The following is a 15659-nucleotide window of genomic DNA, read 5'->3' as shown; positions in this document are numbered from 1 at the left end:
TTTGTCTTTAGGTCCACGTCCTCATCGATTTCTTTTTCAACAACACATTGATTTTGTTCGACAGTCGGTATATATCTAGCTGAAAAATCTATCAAAATCGACTATATAAGACTCTTCAATTTTGGAATCACTATCTAATGTCTTCCCACCACAATATTTGTAAAGAACTTGCTCATTAAAGATGACGTTCCTACTAAGAATGATCTTCTAATTTTGATTATCCCAAAAACGATAGCTAAACTCAATATCACCATAAAAATGAAAAAACACTTATTAGACTTTGGATCAAACTTGTTTATATCATATTCATTAATATGAACATATGATAAACATCCAAACACTTTCAAATAAGAAATATTTACCTTTTTTATTACTTTAGGATTCTTCTGGAATTATGAATTCAAGATGTACATAAGTTCCTCTATTTAGTAGGCAGTAGTGTTGATAGCTTCTGTCTAGAAGGTTTTTTACAGCATAACATGCAATCTTCTGATTCAAGCACGCTCGTTTATCCATTCAGCTACTCCGTTCTCTTTAGGCATTCAGGGATTAATGTTCATCATACTAATCTCATTCACAGCACAATACTCTATGAAATTTAAATTGATGTACTCACCTTCTTTATCTCAAACACTTAACTTTCTGATTTTTTCATTTTCAACAAAACTCTTCTACTTCTTGAAAATAACAAATACTCCAAACTTGTGCTTTATAAAGTAACTCATACATTTCTTGTCGAATCATTTATAAATGTCACGTAGTATTGTGATCCGCCAATAGAATAAAACAATTATAGGTTTCCAGACATCAGTGCGTATCATCTCTAGCCTTTCTTTCTTGAGTTATTTCTCAATCTTTAATAAACTCGCACGTTTCTGTTTTCCAAGAATTCAGTTTTCGCATAACTGATGCTCAATAGACTTCAATCCTGGAATCTAAACATCCATTAAAAAGATTTTCATACTTTTTTTTGCTCATATAGCCTAACCTAAAATATCATAATTCACTGTTTTCGAGTTATCAACAACAACAACTATATCTCTACATGTTGAAATCATGTATATCGTTCCAATTTTGTGACCTCGAGCAACAACTAATGCTCAAATCTCAATTAGTCACATTTCACAAATCGTTTCCAAAATTGAAACTATGACCTTCGTCATAAGCTGTGTAATAGAAATCAAATTGCGCATTAAATATGCAATGTGTCTTACCTTATTAATTTTTCAAACAAAACATTTTGTCATTTTCAATTTGATGTCCCTTATGTTCACATATATCTAGTGGCTCACCATCTGCAAAATAAACTTTCTCACAGTTTTTAGCCACGTAATTCTCCATTAATTCTTTGTGAGTAATGGTGTGGAAAGACGCTCCCGAGTCCAAAACTCATGAATCTATCATGTTATCAATTGATAAAAACAACACATTAGTCACAATTTTTGTAACTACGTTTCCTTCATCATTTTTATCATCACCATTTTTCTTCGGTGTTTTGTAGTTCCTCTTCAAATGACCATATTTACCACAATTCATGCAATCAAATGTTCGCTCATATTTGGACTGACTCCTCATGTTCCTCGACATAGACTTGCTCTTACCTTGGTTAAAATTTATATTATTATCTCTACCCTTTTTTTCAACCTTCAGGGTAAAACTTTGAACGTTTCACTAAAATAAATTTTACGAATCTCTTCAGTAAGAATACGATCTCTAATTTCAATAAATTTTAATTTCGAATTTTCCAAAAAATTACTAATTAATGCCCTCATAGGTTATCATCTATTTGGAGATACTAACAAAATCAAGGCATTAACTTCGTCCCCACAATTTTCTAGTATTTAGAGATCCCTTTGTGTATCCAGATCCAAGCTTGGGAGGTTGGAGAAGAGCCTTGACCTCTTGGTGTTGCTCTCCTGCAAATGAGGGAAAGGAAGAAGAAGGGTCTCGACCCGTGCCCAAACTTATAGTCCGCGCCCGTAACTAAAACCGAACTCATGACCGAACCACACCCGCTCGTCCGCGTTCAACCCATTACCCGTACTATCCAAAAGGCCCCCTTTTAGTTTTACTTTTGTTATATATATATATATATATATATTTGCATTTAATTGCCTTGAATAATTTTTTATAAAATTCAAAAAGAAAAACATAAAATTTTATTTTAAAAAATATTATTTTCATTTAGGACTGGTTGGGCACAATTCCCCGATTTGACCCATTATGTTTATTTTTAAAATCCATTTTTATAAACCAAAAAAATATGAAATTAATTTATTTTTTTTATGATGGTAAAATATATGATTTTAAATTTATAAAAATTTTCAAAAATTTATTTTTTTTTTGTTTTAGATTTATACACAGTTGAGAAATAATTGATGGATAAAATTCCTAAATTTTAGAGAAAATTAAGTAAAATTTGATTCGCTAACAAATTAACAAATTTTATCTCTCTTTTCTCTCTTTCCTACTTTTTATCCTTTTACAACAAATGATGTAGTGACAGTCATTCCCTATCTCATTCTCCCTCACAAATTTCCTCCTCTATCACCTCATAAATCGATTATATTGTGTTCACAAAATTATTTTGAGAATACCAAAATTAAGTTTTGATTTTTTTTAATTCTTCTCCATTTTTTGTATTTCCTGCACATTCAAGGCATTCATGTATTTATTATGAATAATTCTCGTTAACCTTATATTTAAGTTTTATATTTAAGTTAGGGAATAAGTTAATTTGTAAACTAGATAGCACTTGACAAAATAATTGTATTTAAAATGTAAAAATATTTTAAGATGGCCAAAATATTTAATGTAAAGACCGTTTTTACGAGCACGCGAGACATGTCGTCAATATTTTTTCTCACGTGTAACCAGTGCCGGCCACGAGTTTTGGGCTGTCCTAGCCTAAAAAAAACGTCAATTTTGACAGTTAAAAAAATGATAAAAAAAAGGTTTTGGTGAAGTTAGAACTAATGACCAGATATAAATATTTTGTTTACCTCCTAAACCACTAAATTAGATCTATTTATGTTTAAAAAATACTAAAAATTTCTTCTTTATTTTAATAAATGGGCTGCCCTAGGGAATGGGCTGCCCTAGTCTGGGGGCTTGCTGGGCTTGCCCTAGGGTCGGCCCTGCGTGTAACCAAATACTAAACTCCTAAAAAAATTAAAAAAAATTTCTTTTCTGATGACGTTATTGTTCTACACGCCAAAATTTTTATTTTCCTAATTTTGTGAGAAAAAATTAGGGAGTCCAAATTTATTTTTCCAAAGTCGAGATTGATTTGACTTATTTCAAAAATTCAAAAAAATTGTTTATATATAATAAATATTTAGTAAGTTTGGCAGATTTTAAAGGTGTACAATTTCCAAAAATTAGAATGTGTAAATTTAAAAAAAGATACTAAATTTAAAAATAATATGTTCAAAACGTTAATAAATATTATTTTATTTACAAATGTGACAAATTAATTAAAAAATATCAAAAATAATAGATTATAATAAAAATACATATTCCGTTCATTTAGAAAAAAAACTTCAAAATTTAAAATTTTGATATTTCAAACAAAATTCAAAGTTTGAAAACCATTTAGTTAACCACACAAATTCGAGTTTCAAATAGTAATAGTAAAAAAAAAACTTTAATCATAAATCATTCTTTCATACATAATTGAATCCCTAATCTCAGTTCACTGTAGACATTGACCTATTTCTAATTAATTTTTATGAAGTCACATTCAACATATAATCTTAACCCTCCACAAATTCACTAGAAGAATTATCACAATCTATACACTCCTTAGTTATCAAAAAACCCGCATAAAAAAATGTGTAACCTAACCAACAGGGTGTTAAATAAACTTGTAAAATAAACATAATCAAATCAAGCAATTTTCCAAAAGAATTTAAATGAAATCACATATATTTATCATTAAAGAAACCTCCATCAACAATAATGAATCAAAGGAATATCTGCAACAAAAAATATGAAAACAGCACAAGAATAACTACAACATAATCACCAAGAATGGATCCATCATCTTCCTAACAAGGAATTTGTTCTGTAAACCATCTAATCACTTTGATAGGAAGTTTTATGAGATCAACCGCCATGTTTGCAAGACCGGCACAACAGCAAAAACAAGGGCACAAACAGCTCAAAACAGACCTGTCAAAACATCATTAAAGATTCAGAATAGAAACAAGACCAATTTGGGTATGTTTTTACAAGAAACAGAGAATCTCATACAATCAGAAATCTGATCTGATTTGTAACACAACCACAGAACACCACATTATAATTTCATTGACAACAGAACAATCTTAATCTAGTCATGAATTTAAACTGAAGTTATAAAGATCAGGATCTTGATCAAGATCAAGATACATCTATGATTGAATTAGAAGATACATTCATCGTGAAGATTAGATCAAAGGGTATTGATAAAAGAAGGAATTGAAGTTTACCCAATAACCCAGATGACAGCGCCGATAAGTGACAACACTAAAGATACAAGAGCGAACGGCAATCCGATCAAGAAACCGAGCGGTCTGCAATCTCCCATTTTTTCTCTATCTCTCTCTAGACTGTAAATTGCAGTTGTATTTTGACGAATTGAAGAAGAAGGACCCGTATTAGGATTTATGGGCGGTTCGATTCTTGACCAAGTCGAAAGCATCATATGAAAGGTCAAATCAAGGACGCGGATGAATTCTCCCGCTCTTGTTGCATTTACAGTTTTACCCTTCCTCAATATTCTATTGCCTGTCTTTTTATTTTATTTTGGAAGTATTTTATTTTATAGGATTTAGGCCTTGTTAGAGTAATGGGTTATTTAAATTTAGAAAGGTATGATTGATGATGATTTAAAAAAAATATTTTTTTTTTTTGGGTAAAAATAATTAAAGGTTATTAATATATTATGATAAAATAATATTTTTTTAAATAAAATTTATTTTAATATTTTAATTAATAAATTTAATATTACAATAAATAAAATGTTAATTAAATGATGTTTGGTTTAGTTTCAAATTATTTAAATAATTCAAACTTAATAAAGTGTTCAATTCAATATTTATTAGAGTTTGTTCAGATTTACTTTAATAAATTTAAGTTTATTTAGAAAATGTTGATATTTCTTGATTTTAAGAAGGTAAGTTTTTTTAAGTTAAAATATTTAAATATATTAATATATAATAATAATAATAATAAATATTTTAATATTTTTATTAATAAATTAAATAATATGATGGATGAGAGAGGAGTGTAATATTGTTTTATTATGAATAGATTTAAAACATAAAAGTTCAATTAAAGGTCTTAATATAAATTGAATTTATAATAGAGTAATGATAGGGAACGCGAATCTGGGGCCGCGAATGTCCGCGAAAATAGAATATTCCTTTAAACACCGAATATTCTTTCTCCTTTTACTAATTAATTTATCCTATTATCACGATTAATTATTTCACTAATTTTTTTTATATTTATTATCTCTCATTTAACTAGTAAAATAACACTTTACTTGTATTTATTAATTAATTTCTTTTTTCACTAAACTCTAAATTCTAAACTCTAAACCCTAAATTTTAAACCCTAAATCCTAAACCATAAATTCTAAACTCTAAATCCTAAATCATAAACCCTAATTAATATTATTGTTTAGTTGAATTATGAATTTATCTCTTTTATTTTTTTTATATTTTTATGACTTTTTAATTTCTTTATTTATCAAATATATTTTATTTATTCTTTATGCTCTCTTTTTTCTTTTTCTCATTATTTTTTTAATCACTTATTAATATTTTTTTTTTAGTTTTATTATTTATAAATGTTTATCTAATATTTCTATTCTCACGTTAATTATTTTCTCTCCACTGGTGACTAATTATTAATAAATTAACTTAATAGAGATATTAATTAGGGTTTAGGATTCAGAGTTTAGGGTTTACAGTTTAGGGTTTACAATTTAGGGTTTACAGTTTAGGGTTTACAGTTTAGGGTTTAAATAAATTAATTAGTGAGATAAATTAATTGATTATTGAGAGAGAGAAAAAGATAAATTAATAGAGAGAGAAATTAATTAATATAAAGAGAGAGAATATTCCGTTTTTAAATGGAATATTCTATTTTCGCGGACATTCGCGGCCCCATATTCGCGTTCCCTATCATTACTCTTTATAATATTTGATTTGTTTTTAAGATAATGGGATTACAACTTCACATGTCAATTTGAATAAAAATCATATTTAGCGGATTCATAGGGAATTATTTGAGTTAATATATATATATATATATATATATATATATATATATATATATATATATATATATATATATATATATATATATATATATATATATTTTGTATATAATACTTAAATTTTATAAATAAAAAAGATGGATAAAAATAAATTTATATTATTTATGAAAAAATTAAATTAATTGTTAGATAATAATAATAATAATAATAAATTATTTTGAATAAATCTAAATAAAAGTATAAAACCCATATCAAACAAGCTTAGAGTCCACCGGTTGGATGCCTTTTCAATTAATTAATCTAAGAAAAATATAAAAATATAAAATAATGATGTTCGTTGACCTAACATATGACCTCGTTTGATGTGGGGTTTTGGTTGGATTTTACACGGTTTTGTTCAAATCCTCTTTATATTACATTATTATAATTTTAATTATTAAAACATTCATGCAAAAAGATATTATAGTAATTTAATAAAAATAAAATAAAATACAATTAACATTTTTTTTTAACAAACAATATTTTTCTTTCGACAAACCCAAATTTTATTTTCAAATAACTAATACAGAAGAAGTCCATAGAATAATAGGACTGGTTTAGTGAAGTTTTTTTCTTAAAATAATTTGATTTTTGAGAAAAAAAAATGCTATTTTAATAAAAATAACTAAAATATTATTTTATAATTTAATTTTATATGTCGTGGTTCGATTATAATTTTTTACCTTAAAAAATAAAAATTATATTGAATGATAAAGTCATTTTTCAACTGTAATCTTAATTTGTTTCCTCATTTATAATAATGGTTATGTGTGAGGGAAGATAAATGGTATGTGTATTGGAGATCAAAAGAATATCAATTGTTGATGGTAGATTAAAAACAATATTTAGCTAATAAGATGGATATTAAAAGTTGTCTTTATTGATATTTTTTCATGTCAATCCATTGATTCTTGTAGTCATGTTTGTTTAATTCTTTATACTTTTATATTTATTTGTGATGAGAGTTGATTTTTTTTATATATATATTAGACTAACACGACTTTATTATTATAATCTCACACTTAAATCAAGTTATTTGCCTTTTATTTATTTTTCCAAAGAAGATCTTTTTCACCTATGCAACACCAAATATTAATGTGGGACTAGTCTGATTTTAAGATTTAGAATAAACTTTTTGTGAATTCTTCAAAAATTTATCATATCAAATAGTCTTCATTGCCTTTTTTTTTTTTCTAAAGATGTTTTATTGTTATTTGAAAATTTACAAAATCCTTGAATTGAGATTTGATTTGTTACCTTTATTTATTTCATATGGGTGAATAGTGGTTCTTTAAAATTTGATTCTTTATTGACTAATTTGATTATATTTAGTTGTTTGATGTATCCCATATTGTATTGGTGATTGAATATATTTAAAAAAAATGAAATTTGTGCCAATTACAAAAAAGAAGTCAATTTCTTGTCTAAAAACTACTTTAGTCCCATCTTAGGATACTTAAATATTTGTAATCTCGACAAAGGAAACCAATGCGAGCCGGGCCATAAAGAAAGATGAGATTTTCTTCTAGAGTCCATGGTGTTTGGAACGGAGTCTGCCAATTCGTCCGCTGCGCCTTCAGTGGAGGTCGACCCGAGGGTTAATATATATGCGATCCCCTTTTTCTAGTCTAGCGGCAACAACAGGTGGATATCCCCCAGACCTTCATGAAGTCCTGAGTTCGAACCCGTCAGGCGGCAAATGTGTTTGCGGGCTATGTGCTTAACCCGCGGGGATTAGTCGCACTCCATAGGATCAGCGGAACCCAACGTTCTCATAAAAAAAAATTGTATGTGAGTTTTTAAAAAAAAAAAATTTAAATAAAATATATTGTTGAAATGCTTAAAAAGTAATTAAGATGATGCAAAATAATGATTATTTTCTATTATAATATAAAATTTGTTTAATTAAATTGCATTATGTGTATCTCGTCAATGGGTAACACAATGGACTCATCAATTTCAACAATGTTCCTTACTATGGGCTTGGTCCATCACCTTACAAATGTTTAAAATAAATCAAATTTTGATATCATGGGAATTGTTGGGCCTACAGTAATAATATTATTTAGAACAAGCAAAATAAAATCTTTGCCTGTGTGCACTTCGGGTTCGGGTTGGGCTGTGATAAATATATTTAGACCTAAATTTAGGGCCGGTCCTAAGAATTATGGGCCAATTTTATAAAAAAAACATTGTAAGCCACAAAATTAAAAAACTTATATTAATCATAATTGTAACCAAATAAAATATATAATTATAATATATAAAAAGTTCATAATATATAAAAAATATTAATAATTAAGAGAAAATATATATTAATTGATTTATATTTTTTAGACATTTGGAATTTATGCAATTGCATATGTTGTCTTGCATAGAGATTGAACATGTCTAAAAAGGAATGGTATATTATATATATATATATTATATATATATATTATATATATATATATATATATATATATATATATATATATATATATATATATATATATATATATTTTAAATATTAGTCATATGAAGACATTTAAAAAACATGAATAATCAAACAAAAAAAATGCATACATCCCAAATTTGTACTAGTTTCGGTGAAGCTCATCTAGTCTTAACTCATTAGATTTGTTGAGTAATTTTAAAAAATTAAATTTCATGAATTCGATTCTTTTAAAATATCTTAAATTTGAGAAATGAATATTATGACTTTGAGGGTCATATGTTAGAATTATGTTAACTTTTCAACTTAAAAAAATTATGTCATTTCAAAAATATACATGGAGGCCCTAAGATAAGGTTATGACCATCCTTTTTCGTAGCCATCAAAAATTGCACTAGTAAAATTTGAATATGTTTGAATATAAGCTACCTTCTATATTATCCTATCTAACATTTAACTAATTAAATTAGATTTTGTTTTTTATTTCCCAAAAAAAACTAACTAAATTAATTTTTTCTTGTTAACAATAATACAAAACTATTATATTTTATTAATTTAACATAAAATATACTTAATAAAATAATAATAAAATAAATTTATATTTATATAAAAGTTAAAATAGAGATATAAGTAATTAAAATTTTAATCATGCATAATGAGAGAGTTAAAATCGATTTAAAGTTATATAAAAATAACTTATAAATATAAAATTAAAAAACATATTTAAATTAAATATACAAGTAACATAAAATATAACTTAAAAAAAATAATCTGAAATTAACCTGTGAAATTGGGCCTAAGGTTGATATGGGTGATTGTTCGTTGAATTTAAAAAGATATGAAATCACAATGAAAATGTTAATCATTCCTATTATTATAGAAATGTCAATTAATTCGCCACGAAATCATATAATATATATTGTAAACGAGAAAAATATATGAGACGAAAACCTATAACAAATAGTTAGAGTTTGTAATTTCTATTATAACTCATATTGAATCGATTATCTGAAAGAAGGACGTATGACAATGTTGGTCCGAACTTGGATAAGATATCGTTATTTCGTCATTTTTTACTTTTATACTTTTGTTCTGCATTTCATTACGATTGCTATTATTCCGTTTTCTTTATTAGGATGATTGTTTTCACCGCACAAACAAACTAAAATGAAATAAGGATGTTAGCATTTTCATCAATTTTCCAAGTTTTCACGTTTCACCTTTAAAACCATCTAATCATTTTAGATCTCTAGATTAATAAATATTTAAAAAAAAAACATCTTACTTTCTCAACAAAGTTAACTCAATTTAATTGGTTAGATTCATGAAAATTTGTAGAACCTTACAATTCTAAAATTTAATCTAGCTAATATCAAAACATATTGCTTCACATTATTGCAACTAAGGTACAAAAAAGTATAAACTCAAATCTAAATCTAGATCTAGATGTAGATGATACATATATTTGTCCCAATAGAAATATTATTATATTATTTTTTATTACTTATTTATAACGGGACCACCAAATTCCAAGAGGGTATATAATATTAATTTATTAATTTAATTTAATGTTTTCAATTAAAATTAAACTTGAAACCTCTTGTGTAAATCTCTGAATCTATATACTAATATACACCTCTTGATTGATCATTTATTATTGATATAATGTTGTTAATATTATGAATAAAATTACATAAAGTTAATTAAAAATATAAAAAGATTTAAATTGTAGTAAAATCTAAGAATAGAGACAATAATGATATTTGTTTATTATGAAGAGGAACAAAGTGATTGTATCCACATAAGAAAAAAGTTTGCCCTTGAAGAGACAAATTGCCCTTCGCCACATATTTTCTAACACCTTATGTCTTCTCTTCTTCATGTTTAAAATATCATTATTTCTCTTTCTTCTTGTCCTTTTACTGTATTTTTCATTTTTTTTTTATATTTTAAAAAAATTAATTAATACTATTAATTGTTCCTTTAGTTTTATATTTTTGTCTCTAGCTACATGTTGTTTTCTTCATCATCATTTTCATCTTTTTATTGTTTTGAGTCAATTATTGTTTTGTGAGATTAATTAAGCTTCTTTGTTCAACATTTTTTTTAAATTAAAATAAATCATATTTAGTGAAAAATAATAATTAAAATTTTCTTTATTAGTGTGATTAAAAAACTATTAAAAAAAATATATTTTTCCTCCACTCACACCTAAAAAGTTTATTATTTTTACTCTTTAATTTAAATTATGATTCTGACCAAACTTACTAATATTTAGTATCAATAATTTATGTTTAATTATAGAGACATGTATTTTAATGGATTTATTATTATTATATTATTATTATTATTATTTAAAACTATGACTTGTTTGGTTAAAAATATTTAAATAATTAAAAATAATCAACTATTATTTCACTCTATTTTTATTTATTAAATAATTCAATTCATTAATTAAAATACTTTATATTTTAAAATTATAATTTTTTATTTTATTTTTAAATATTAATAGTTAATACCCTTTAATTTTTTACCAAAACAATATCCAAATCTCCTTAAAATCATCACCAATAATTAGTTTTTAAATAACTAAAGTTATTTCTAATATCGGAATTTAAACAAGCTCTTAAAATTTATGCAAATAATCACTCTTATTTAAAATTTTGAATGTATTTAATAAAAATTAAATAGGATACTTTTATATTATTATACAATATATTATTTTTACTAATAAAATTACCTTGCCATGAAAAAGACGTATTTTTGGTAGAGTTTAAATCAATACTCCTTTCTGACATATATTTTTGAAAATTTGTTTTAACCCATCAATGTGACAATGTATACGAAAAAGGAATATCTTAAGCATATTTAAAAGATTCATTCTAAGTTTTTCTTTTTCAAAGAAATTTTATCTAAATTTTTTTTTTTTTTTTTGAAAACGAAAATTTTATCTAAATTTTTTATTTTAACAATAGTAGGAAGTTAGTATGATCCATAGAGATAACAATGAGGCCGACAATAATGTATTTATCATTCCCATTACATTTTTTATCAAAAATTTTTTTACTACCATCCTCGTCTCGTTTGGTTCTAAAAAATTCTTGCAGGGTACCATTATACTATATTATTTAAAAAAATTATTTTATAAATTTATACAAATTTCAAAATATTGAGACTATAGTTATTTATATTGAATTAAGTATGAATGATTGTGAATATTTTGTGAAGATAATTGAAGTGTATATATGTAAGTTGCAGGAAAAGAAAAACATTTTTAACAGATTGTCTAGTAATGATGTTTATAAGTTTGATAAAAAATTAATATTTTTAAATATTTCAATCCTTTCTGTTTTGTTTATGTCGCGAAAACCACACATATTTTCGGAGGAAAATCAAATCAAATAGACACAAATTGAGAGAACAATTGTAAAAAGTTACAAACCCGAATTACAGACCAAATAAAAAAACAAGATAAAACATCATGGAAAAGAAATACCAGTATTGATCTTATTTTATATATATAAACTTTAAACCAAACAGGGTCTAGTGATAAAATATAAACAAACGCCATGTAAGTCAATTTCTAATTAAGGTCAGCGTGTCAACCACACAATATAATAATGATATTTATTTAAATTGGTGATATTCTATCACATGTCTCGACCATTCTCAAAATATTTAATGATATATGCCCTGGGATTTCACATTCAAGGAAAAGCCCTAGTCAATGGATAGAATCAATCCAATTATCAATAATAATAATAATATTATTATTATTAACTTAAACCCGTTTACTGAGCACTTGTGTTTATTTTTATAAAATTTTAATATAAAAGTTCATATTAACTAAAAAAATCACTAATTAACCCACTTATAAAATGATAAAGAGTTCGGGTTTAAGTCCAAAAACTCTCATGAGCATGTTGAATCCAATTAAATAACCATTAATTGAGGATAAGTTAGGGCTAGGTGGATTGAAGCTCACACTAAAAAACGTCACATTTCCAATTTCTTATATATTTTATATCAATTTAATTCACTATTTGTTTATCTAATCAATGTAAAATACGATAAAAATTACGTTTATCCATTCGTTTTATTCAAAATCGTAATTGTTTTTCAAACTCATCATAACACGAATTTCTAAATCTTTCCTTTATTTAGTTGTATAGACTTTTTGAACTTAAAAAATTACTAAATTATATAAAAGAGATGGTAATTCCATTTCAGAATATAATTTACCATATGCTATTGGGTCATTTCAACCTTCAGAATATATGCCATACTTAGAAAGAGTTCAATATAATATACCATGTGGAAGAAGCTTATAATGTTTTTTTATGACGTATTTATTGGGCTCTACAAAAACCTATAACCGAATTTGTAGTTTATCGGTTTTATTTTACCGGTTTATTGGTTAATCGTTTTAACGATTTCGGTTAATTATTTTTTACCCGTTAAACGTTGGTTTTCGTTTAAACTATTTTTCTAGCGATTTAATCATAATAATTTAATAATATATTTATATTTCATAATTTATATTAGTTTTTTTAAATATTAAATATATTATAAATAATATTTAACAAATAGTTTTAACTGGCTTACACGAATATCTATATTCTCTGTTTTTTATTCTATTCGCTTCTTCAAGTCAATTAGATGTTAATCTATATATATATATATATATATATATATATATATATATATATATATATATATATATATATATATTAATTAATTAATTATAAATTATAATTTTTACAGAATTATTTAAAAAAAAATCTATTTTATATAACTATTAGTTTAAAAATGATTTTTTTTTTAAAAATATATTATATTTTTACAACAATATAATATACTATAACGTATTTCTAAATATATTTTTGAAATATTATTATAATATATTATTTTATAACAATAATATAATATATTATAACATAAATAAAAAAATAATAATGGAGAATAACATAATATTACGACGCAAATAATAATTTTTGAAAAAAACCCATTTAATAAATTTAATACTTAACTAAGAAAACTGAATTATCGGTTCACGGTTAATCGACGGAACCAGTAGAATCAAAACCGGTAAAATCGATACCAATACCGGTCGGTTAACCGATTTGTAAAATAAGAGAGTAAAACCGATTAACCGGTTAACCGACCGGTTAAACACCCTACATATTGATATTAAAATTCAGATAAAATGAATAAAAAATAAATATATTTTAATTAAAATTAGTTTTTAAATGTATATGAGGTTTTTAGTATAATTTTGTAATATTTATTAAAAATATGAATTAATTAAATAATTTAATCCTTAAAAAATTAAATTAAAATCTAAATATTAGAATTAAAGAAAACAAATTGTTTTAAAATACTATTATGTACTTAATTGGTGTAATTTTTCATTTTTGTTTTTCTGAAACTTTGTTCAAAAATAAAATAATTGGAGACTAGTTTAATATTAAAACCACTCTCCACCTCTATTTAAAAAATAAAATAAAGAAATATAAATATCTAAACACAACTAATTAACTTTGTAAGGCACCCAATTTAATTTTTAAATATAAATTAAAAAATAATAAATTATTATAACTTTTACATTTTCTTTATTGGTTAAAAGCATCGAGGTTAAGGAAAATTATGTTTCAATTTTTTTTAATGAATATATGTCTTTTAAATTATTGGTCTAAGTCTTCCCCTTCACATTTAGACCATTTATAAAAGAATAAAAGACAACAATTAATATAATAGATGAGAATTGATTAGAATTATAGAAATAAATCAGAAAGTTGTATCATTCTAGTTCTTTTTGATAAAAAAATAAAAAATAATTATAACAAATTAAAAATAAAAATTAAATAAGTTAGAGAATGTTGTAATGGGATGTAAATGACATTCCATTACAAACATGAGTAGGGATCTAGTGTTTCCCTCCCTATACACTTGCATGTTTCATTTGAAAAGAATCATTAAAACAATGTAGTTAAAGTACTCTGGTTGAGATTTTTAATATTTGTTAAATCATTATTTTTCAAATAAAAGATAAAGGGTACATGTAGAGAAACAATAGATCTCTTCCCATATGTCTCGGGAAGGAATATGTAATTTCTCTACTTGTACTTTTGCATTTTTTTTTTGAAAAAAATCATTAAAACGATATAATTTAAAGTCCTCTATTTGGGGAGAAGATCTATTGTACCACATTATAGACCTGTCATGTACCACAAGGTAAAATTTTTCTCTTTTAACCTTTATTTTTTGATTTTTTTTTGCTTGTAGTATAGGAAATAATCCATAACAGATCTCTCCTCTCTATTTGAATTTTTTAATACTTGTTCAATTTTTTTATTATTTTTTTTAATCTATTTTAAATATAAAAATTAATATATAACTAACAAATCATTAATGACATTGTGAATAATACTTAATGACCTACTTTCGTTGTTAAAAGTTCTTCGATTTTTTTTCCAACTAGATAGTCCACCGAAAAATTATAGGGATAGAGAAGTCTCGCATTTTTAGTCACATCAATCCATGCCTCCCAATAGACACAAACAATTTCTAGCATAACCCACTGTATTCCAGTCAAATTCCACAAAATACTCCATATACTTACAACAACGTGACAATATAAAAGTAGATGAGAAGTCGTCTCAACCTCTTTGTAACACATACGACAACGACTCACAATAATCATGCATTTTTTTATACATTTATCATCAATGAGAATTTCTCCGTGAATAACACTCTAACCAAAAAAAGGAGATATTGGTAGGCATCTTAGACTCCCATAAAATTTCCCAACAAAAATCAATCGAGATAACTTTATTGAACAAAGTGTAACAATATCCCACATGAAAGTGATTTAGATTACGCTACCACATATAATTACAAGAAGACGGGTTTAACCCC

The 15659-nt window shown here is 24.9% G+C and overlaps 1 protein-coding gene across 1 annotated transcript; it reads right to left on the bottom strand.

Annotated features, from left to right (window-relative positions):
* Positions 1-3912: 3912 nt before the first annotated feature.
* LOC124910543 (signaling peptide TAXIMIN 2) lies at positions 3913-4632 on the bottom strand. Its single transcript, XM_047451204.1, has 2 exons — positions 4473-4632; positions 3913-4173 (listed from the first exon to the last, which is right to left on the bottom strand). Exons 1-2 carry the CDS (start codon positions 4568-4570, stop codon positions 4050-4052), a joined length of 222 nt encoding a protein of 73 aa, XP_047307160.1. The 5' UTR covers positions 4571-4632; the 3' UTR covers positions 3913-4049.
* Between the last annotated feature and the right edge of the window lie 11027 nt (positions 4633-15659).

Source organism: Impatiens glandulifera, chromosome 7, assembly GCF_907164915.1.
Source record: "Impatiens glandulifera chromosome 7, dImpGla2.1, whole genome shotgun sequence".
NCBI classification, from domain to species: domain Eukaryota; kingdom Viridiplantae; phylum Streptophyta; class Magnoliopsida; order Ericales; family Balsaminaceae; genus Impatiens; species Impatiens glandulifera.
The sequence above is the reverse complement of the archived record's forward strand: the minus strand, read 5'-3'. Positions and strand labels throughout refer to the sequence as shown.